The 9,238-nt window shown below is 39.3% G+C and overlaps 1 protein-coding gene across 1 annotated transcript; it reads left to right on the top strand.

The window, feature by feature from the left end:
* The first annotated feature begins 2,974 nt into the window (after positions 1-2,974).
* On the top strand, positions 2,975-4,585 carry LOC123762820 (uncharacterized). Its single transcript, XM_045749580.2, has 4 exons — positions 2,975-3,219; positions 3,413-3,587; positions 3,873-3,975; positions 4,244-4,585. The coding sequence occupies exons 1-4, from the start codon at positions 3,001-3,003 to the stop codon at positions 4,401-4,403; spliced, it is 657 nt and encodes a 218-aa protein (XP_045605536.2). The 5' UTR covers positions 2,975-3,000; the 3' UTR covers positions 4,404-4,585.
* Positions 4,586-9,238: the final 4,653 nt, after the last annotated feature.

Genomic DNA, 9,238 nt, shown 5'->3' with positions numbered 1-9,238 from the left:
GAGACAATTTTTGTTTTTTTGAGTTATCATGCTATTGTGATTTCTTTGCGTACTTGAATAACTAGATGTCGGTTGATCTGAGTTACATAATACCTTTCTAACAGGAAGAAAAACATAGCAATATGATTTGAGAGATGGATATGAAGATAATGTTAATTGGCGTACCCCAAAGATCAGTACCGGTACCCTATTATGTTTATATATGTCAGTGACAAACTGATGAAGCTGGATCTACTATGAAAGTGTTTCCAAATTTAACAAAAAATTAAGGTGCTCATTTTTTAAATGTCTTAGTTTACAATATTTAATCTGTACTAACAATTCTCAGTATCATAAGTTTGCAAAGTCACAAAATCGTGATTTAAAACAGAAGGAAACAGAAGTTTCCCTGAAGAAGGAACGTCTCCGTTTTACGGAGACGTTTCTTCTTCAGGGTAACTAGACTGTTTAATGAAGAATCTTTGAAGCTCTCGCCCACTATTTTTTAGTTTTACACACAAATCAAATACATTTTACATATTTTTTAAATTAAAAAAGCTCTATTTTGTCGATAAAATCACACAATTATATATCTGTACTGATAACGTTTTGTGACATCCACGAGTTCAACGAGTTAAAAGCATCAACAGGATATATGCCAGGGTTGGACCTGACTTCGCCTCGCCAGGTCTGCCTGACATCATGTGGGGACCCACCTGTCTTGGGTCGCCAGTGCCATATGACAGGAGCAACGGTGCCCCACCAGTCTGGAGTCACCGTGAGACAGAAGGGCTAAGTATCCCTCGTCCTTAGTGTTACAAACATCGGGTGAAAAAAGGAGCCTCAGACTCCCCAAATGTCTTGCGTCACAAACACTTTGTTATAACGTTTGACCGTGAGACGTGGTCAACTTTTGTTCTCACTCGCTTTGTTCGTCCTTTATTTCAAATAATTAGTTCTCGTTACTCTGTGTTCTGGTGAACAAAAATGTACTTGATGAATTTTTGCAATTAATTTAAAAGTTGCTTAAAGAGTAACACACTTTAATTGCTGACTGATATAAATAAATGATAAAATCAGTCTTTTCCTTATAAACGCTCCATAAAAAACTCATGGACTCAAGTATCTCACAAGGAAAGGAACGACCATCATTACATTACTCAAGTATCCACAACAGGGTGAACGATCGTCATTGTATGAAATTTAGACGCATAAAGCAAAATAAAATTATTCGAATTAATTAATCATCAGTCAATATTCTTCCGTGTCGCTATGGGATGTTCTCTTGGAGGTGACGTTGCTGGTGTTGTTGTTTTTGATTCAGCTACTCTGAACAAAATGTTCATGTAGCACGGGCTATAGTGAATCCGTAATTGAGTTCGGTTATTCACGATAACCTTGTTACTATGATATCTGGGTCAAAGTTTTTAATGAATGTAGAGTTTTCTTTTTTTTCACACTGATTTAATCTTTGGTTTAAATAACGTTATCTTGGTGGCGGATATAAATGCACAATGTTCACTAGTTTGTCCCATTTTTCAACTTCTTTTTTAAACATTGTAGTCGCTGTGGATTTTGCATTTAATGAAGTTGCTTTTATTGGCTGAATGTTGAGTTTGATGCGCAGGGCTTCAGTGGCTTCCCATTACAATATGTAATGTAACCGTGACATCTGTTCCACAGATATGACACTCCTACAGTTTTCGACTTATTACCTCCCAGCAGCACTTGTAACCAAGTCAGAGTCTGTGTATGGCTACCTTGATGTTACCTTGAGATAGTTTCTGGGCTTTGCGTCCCCGCGGTCTGGTCCTCGACAAGGCCTCCTCGTTGTTGAACTGGTCAAACAGGATGTTGGATGCAGCTGAACGCAGCCTGACGTATGAGTCACAGCCTGGTTGATCAGGTATCCTTAGGAGGTGCTTATCAAATTCTCTCCTGAACACTCTGAGGGATCGGGCAGTTATGCCCCTTATGTGCAGTTAAAGCGTATTGAACAGTCTCGTTCAACACGCTACTACTACGCTAGTAAGCTACTACTACGCTCAGTTACTACACGCTATTATGCTGCGCTACTACTCCTTGTTCAATACTACTAATACAAAGCTGGCTACTGCAATGTCTCTGGATAGGTTTTTGCCAGGCTTGAAAGAGGAGTACCCAGTGGTTTGTGGAGGTGACGCTTCAGCTCTGACATATTTCTAATGCGGAGGAAGCGCTGACGATGACCCTGAAGGTACAATGACGGCGAGGTATATAAGGCGGGGAGACCTGCCGATGAATACACTCCCTGGCTGCTCACGGTAGGTGTTGGCTTTTCCTGATGGACGTCTTACACTGTGGTTATCGAGGTGTTCTGGTAGCCATGATAAAGTCTCCTGGTGTATGTGAGATAGTCGTAGTGAGCGAGTGTTCTGGGAGGCCGAGTGTTCTAGTGCACAGGATAATGTTCTTCTGATACTCTAAAGGATTGTGGTACCGCGTGAGTGTTGTTCCTGCAGCTGAGGACATGTTTCCCAGACAAATGATACTTTGTTACGAGGAATTTTGCTTTTGAGTGAACGAAGGACCTACAAGGCAAGGTGATACTAAGATTTATTACCCGTGAGTGCGTAATTACTGTAGTGAGGGTTTGACAACTGAATGGAAAGCGCTTCGGATTCGTAGTCGTGACGTTCCGGGTTCGATCCCCGGTGGAGGCGGAAACAAATGGGCAGAGTTTCTTTCGCTATGATGCAGCTGTTCATCTAGCAATAATTAGGTACCTGGGAGTTAGACAGCTGCTCCGGACTGCTTCCTTGCGGAGGAAGGGGGGGAGGGTAACAAAATAGAGGCCTAGTCGAGGACCTGCCCGCGGGAAAGCTATTCCCCAAAATCATCTCAAGATAACCTCAAGATATCAGCTACAGCAATATAGCATTTGTTCGAATCCATACTGATTTCCTCAATGTAATATGTAGCTCTTTATTCTGCACGCCATCCTCACGTGCCGAGAAGTAATTGCACACCTCTGTGTTGCAGATGAAAGCTGTGTTGATTCTCAGTGTTGCTGTTGTGGCGACGGCCGAGTATTTGGGCCCCTACGCCGGCGGACGTGGTGGAGCTGGATTTGGCGGAGGTTTTGCTCATGGTGGCGGCTTTGGTGGAGGCGGCGGCGTCCATGGTGGCGGCTATAGTGGAGGTGGTGGTGCCCATCTCGGAGGCTATAGTGGTGGTGGTGGTGGTGGGGGCTACAAACTGGTGAGTGTTTAAAAAAATGGTAGTTAAGAAAGTAATTATATAATGAATTGCTGAAAAATAATCATTGACGAATTCAGCAGATTGGATACATATGAGAAAATACTTTAGTAATCCGTATGTCTAAGGCAGTAAATTACATGAAGATAAGTATTAGTTTCCTTTTAATTTTGAGCTGACTGTTGCAATATTGCAGGTTGATCTGAGCGCTGGTGGAAGCGACTACCACTTCTCGTGGCGTCACGATGGAGGCAAGAAGTACGACTGGCACAGTGCCAACTATTACTGCTCCAGTCTTGGCAAGGGATGGCAGGGTGTCAGCATCGAGAGTCATGAAGAGGACAAAATCATCTCAAACGTCATCTACCAAGGTCAGGAACGTTTACTTGTTTCTCCAATATTACCATGCATTTTCCTTTACCCAGTTCATCTTATATAACTCAGTTACCAATTATAAAACCTTCGAATAAAATAAACTGATTATCATTTGTATCATGAAATCTGTAGCATGAAATCTTTGTATTTATTCACACTGTTTAGAGACGAGCATAAAGTAATGAACCCATTTGTTTGTTGTGCTTCTGTTATTGTCGCCTGCGTCTCTCATGTTGGATTGTTAACAGTTATGAGCATAATTATTTGCGTCCCTCCTCCAGACAAGCTGGAGTACATCTGGACGGGAGGTTACCGTAGCGGCTACGACTTCGCCTGGCCCTCTGGCTACCCATTCTACGGCCTCAACTGGTCTCACACCGGAGGGTGAGTGATGCACTTGTCGTTTAGTTCATACTGGTTTGTTCCACACTGGCTTGAGAAACTTTATATTACTGCATCTACATTGCACACGTATTGATAAAGTTTTATTCATTTACGGTTGAAAACTACAAGAGTTCAATAACACCAAAAGTTCTATAAGACTTTGAAGGTATTTAATTCATGCATTGAACTGACTGGAAAAATCAAAGAAAATCTAATATATATATATTGTAAGTATATTTGACCACGTACACTTCTCTTCTGTTGACAGTGAGGGACGTCCCCAGCCTGACAACCGTGAGAACGGGAAGGAGTTCTGTCTGGCAGTGCTCAACAACTTCTATAAAGACGGCATCAGATGGCACGACGTCGCCTGCCACCACGAGAAGGCCATCGTCTGTGAGCGCCGCCGCGGGGGCCACTATGGCTGAACAGCACCGCACTTCCTGCCATCTGTGAGCTCCGCGCTGGAGAGCTATTTATCAGCTACAATAATCACTACCTATCATTGACCTATTATGTTCAGTTCTTCAGAGCTAAAAAAAATAATTCCTACATGGTTAATTATACACAATAAACTTCCTACAAGATTCTAATGAATGAAAAGTGCAAACTCTGTTATTTTACCTTACATTTATTATTAGTTTCTAACAAGATTTTCGATGGAAATGTTCAGAAATATGCTTGCAGCGCTGTCGTGAAAATGTCGATTTGAAATTAATTATACAGCGAATCACCAATATTATAATCCATGCATTGGTAACAAATCTTAATCTATGAGCTGAAAAGTTAATTTAAATAATTACCTCTAATTTATTTTTAATTCTCACTAAATGCAACGATTACTACTGCAATGATGTTTATAGGCAGTTTTAGTTTACTTAATTATTTGTAAGATTTTAATTGGCGATAATAAGACCGTGTTAAATTTCCTCGAGAGATTAAACTTCTGATCAATCAGCGTACAGTGTCGTTTTGTTTATATAGAATAAATTAGGAAACATTTTATGGCACTAGTACTAAGATGAAAATAATTGACAGAAATGAAACGAACTTCATCACAGTTCCGGTGTTGACTAACTTGCAGGATTATTTTTGTTGGATAGCAATACATTTTCAGCGGGAGGATTTATTCTGATTCCTGTTCAGAAAGGTAACTTTCCTGCAAAAATAAACTTACATAAAAGTCTCCTATTGTTTCACTGGCAACGCGTTAAAATAACGACGAATATTGACAATACACAAGTAATATTCCTGTCACAGTGATTTTTTCCTCACAGCTGCAACACTGTATGTAGTACGTAATTATTCTACTAAAATCAACGGATAAATAATCTATAATGAAAATATTATTAAAAATTTTTCCGCTAAGTGTATCTCCTTTAACATATAACCTAAAAGAACTAAGAATGACTAAACAATCATAACGATTCAACCAGCGACTGAACAGTCATTCAGCTAGCGACTGATCACTCATTCAGTCAGCGATTGACCAGACATTTATCCAGTGACTGACCAGTTTTTCAGCTAGCGATTGACCAGTCATTCAGCTAGCGATTGACCAGTCATTCGGCCAGCGATTGACCAGTCATTCAGCTAGCGATTGACCAGTCATTCGGCCAGCGATTGACCAGTCATTCAGCCACTCTTCCAGTGACTGGTAGCAATCATATAATAATGATATAGTCAGAGTTTATCGCTAATAAGAGTTTTCAAAGAACATTTGTCGAGATCCACATAAAAACTATTTTGTGGGGTTTTCTCTGTGCAAGAGGTCGGTCCACCCTGTCATGACTGCAGCACAGTCATGTCACGGGCCTCCAGAAGAGCCCGGAACAGCACGGCACGGATCATAACGTGAATTGGTCACTCTCGTTCTATTGTTTAAAGTCTTGAGCGGCACAGTTTTTCTACAATCTCTGACCATTGTATTAGCAGCGAGGGTTTCTTCATCACATTACGTAAGATATTATATATATATATATATATATATATATATATATATATATATATATATATATATATATATATATATATATATATATATATATATATATATATATATATATATATATATATGTATATGTACCCGCATATGCGAACATATATGCGAACAAGCCTGAATGGTCCCCAGGACTATATGCAACTGAAAACTCACACCCTAGAATATATATATATATATATATATATATATATATATATATATATATATATATATATATATATATATATATATATATATATATATATATATATATTATTAAATATGACCGAAAAAGTAAGATTAATAATTCTAACACGAATTTTCTCAATCTTTCGTACATTTCTTTTCACTGTTGGAGGTAATTCAAAAATCAATTCTCCAAAATTCATTTCTATTTCTAGTCTGACGCGACACGAGCGCGTTTCGTAAAACTTATTACATTTTCAAAGACTTTAGTTTACAAATACACAACTGAATAGAACTTATGAACTGGACTAGTAACCCCTCCCCACCTCCCCCGCACACACACATTGCTGACGACCCCCTCCTCACACACATTGATGACGACCACCCCCCCCCCCTCCTCACACACACATTGATGACGACCCCCTTCCACAGACACACTCCCATTGATGACGACATCACACATTGATGATGACCCTCCCCCTCTCACACACATAATTGACGATCCCCTCCCACACACACACACACACACACACACACACACACACACACACACACACACACATTGATGATAACCCCAAACACAAACATTGTTATATATCTAAAAATAAATATATATCGACTTATACTAAACAAACTCTTTTGAGGACAGAAGTACCACAGTCTCATTTTCTAAACAAGTAATACCAAATTACTTCCACACATGTAATCTCTTGGGAAGTATTAAACTATAAAACTACGATCCGTCCGACGAAAATTTACAAGATTTATAAGAAGGCTGAATTATATGACTTATATGTATCGCTCACCGAAAAGTCCAGGGGCCACATTCACGAAGCAGTTACGCAGGTACTTACGAACGTGTACATCTTTCCTCACTCTTTGACGGCTTTGGTTACATTCATTAAACAGTTTACAAGCATGAAAACTTCCCATTCAACTGTTGTTACTGCTATAAACAGCCTCCTGGTCCTTTCGAGCTCATTAACTGTTTAATAATTGTAAACAAAGCCGTCAAAGATTCAGAAATGATGGACAGGTTCGTAAGTGCTTCTGAAACTGCTTCGTGATTTCAGGCCCAGATTGTTTTCTCGGCTCCCGCCGAATAAAAAATATCAGATCACGAACAATTAATGAGTCCCCAAATATGTTAGGACATTGCCCATTTGGACAATGACAATTAAGACGTATTAACACTTACCTTGACAGCTGGCCAGGTATCTCGAGGTCAGTCGCATATGTCTGACCATATCACTGAACAGAAAAATAACGCGCGTCCACTCAGTCATTTAAACCTTCTGCCTCGGACAACCCATATGCAGTCCTCTGATTGTTACTCCTGTTGGTGATTCCATGTCATCTAATTTCTCTGTGAATTGTTGTTGTTTTGCCGTCTATTGTACCGCCAAGACATTGATTAAACAGATCAATTGCAACATCCGTTGACACAAAGCGATTTATCATATGGAAACTTTTCTGTTCTTCATCGACATATACGAGTACTAATTTATAAGGGAGACGCTTGATACAACATTTAATCACCAGAGGTCACTGCGTCTTAAGTCATCCCTTCAGTGGCGAACTATTGCGGCTCTCTCGTTTTCTATTTGAGCTCGCCGACTAGCCTCCCGCCAAACACACACCGAAACTACGACATTGGTACAACGTTCGAACAGGTTTTAACACCTCCTAACCTGTTATAATAACCTATATAGCAAGTTGTAACAACGTTCTAATACGTCAAAAACGCTTTAAGCCAAGATGTAACAACTTTATTACAAGTTGTAACAAGCGAAAAATAGAGACAGTTACGGTTCGTGTTTCCAGGGCTTGGAGTACCTAAAGGTTTTTTATTTTCCTGACGTTCGATATATTTTTTGTTTACATTTGGCCTGGAAATTATAGATGATGGTAATCTCAATGACTTCTTTATTCAGTTCATTCCACTTGCTGACAAACCCTACAGGGTACGAGTATTTCATTTCCTTTACCTCATTTCCGTTTCCTATGAGGTAGAGGAAATTTCCTTCATTTCCTTCTTATCCTTTATTCCCTCATTTTACAAGAGTCTGTCTTTGTTCACCATATTATCCCGAGTATCTTGTATATAATGATCATATTCCCATTTGCAAACTCCCACCTGAGTCCTGCCCATGTTATTTGTATATTCTGTTCAGAAACATAAGAATATAAGAATAAATGGAACTGCAGTAGGCCTATTGGCCCATACGAGGCAGCTCTTATTTATATGAACTTAATAATTATTTTTCGTGATTTACACACACATAAGAATAAAGAAACTTCCAAAGTTACAGAAGTTACTCTTCAAGAAGAAGAGTACGTGTACGTGTATGAAGAGTACGTACTCTTCAAGAAGAAGACTAACTTCAGAAGGCCAATTAGCCCATATGAGGCAAATACATCTGGGCTATACATCTAGGTTATTGACCTCAGCTACTGTAAATCCAACGTCAATGAAATAGTATTACTCAACTCTATGATGCATGGTTCTCTGACATTTTAATTAATGTAACTTCCATACTGGCAATTCCATATACAAAATTAAATATTTTCACATGATTTATGAAAGGCATGTGTTGATTACATGCCAGTCAGGTGAATGACATCGTAGGCTTGTGGAGTCCTGTAACACAAGCAAGATTTACAAGTACTGTGTTACACGCAAGATTTACATGTCCTATGCCACACGCAAGATGTACATTTCCTGTGCCTTGATACGTAAAGGCAAGACTTAAATGTCCTGTGCCACACGCAAGATGTACAAGAGTACTGTCATAAGCACAGATTTAAAAGTGTTATGTGTCCAACGTAAGATTTATCCAAAATATCTAGTTACGAGCAAAATTTGTCAATCACATGATTTACAAAGGTTCTTTGTCATAACACATGCATGGATTATATAAACCATAATATATAAAAGGATATAAAAACTGCATTAGACCAATGGTATTTATAGCCACTAAGTTTAAGCAAAAACCGGAACTTACTGTGACCTCAATAGAGCGGAGAGACGCATTTAAAGTTATGCGTATTTACAGGGACGCTCTCAGGTAGGCTGAGAGCGTCTCTCAGGTAGGC

Source organism: Procambarus clarkii, chromosome 27 (genome assembly GCF_040958095.1).
Source record: "Procambarus clarkii isolate CNS0578487 chromosome 27, FALCON_Pclarkii_2.0, whole genome shotgun sequence".
Classification (NCBI taxonomy): Eukaryota; Metazoa; Arthropoda; class Malacostraca; order Decapoda; family Cambaridae; genus Procambarus; species Procambarus clarkii.
This window is presented reverse-complemented; position numbering and strand designations above follow the sequence as displayed.

Excerpts from the sequence above, each read along its gene's own strand:
- LOC123762820 (XM_045749580.2), top strand. The coding sequence starts at position 3,001 with ATGAAAGCTGTGTTGATTCTCAGTGTTGCTGTTGTGGCGACGGCCGAG. Across the intron at positions 3,220-3,412 it reads GTGGTGGGGGCTACAAACTG|GTTGATCTGAGCGCTGGTGG; the intron begins GTGAGTGTTTAA and ends GCAATATTGCAG. Across the intron at positions 3,976-4,243 it reads AACTGGTCTCACACCGGAGG|TGAGGGACGTCCCCAGCCTG; the intron begins GTGAGTGATGCA and ends TTCTGTTGACAG.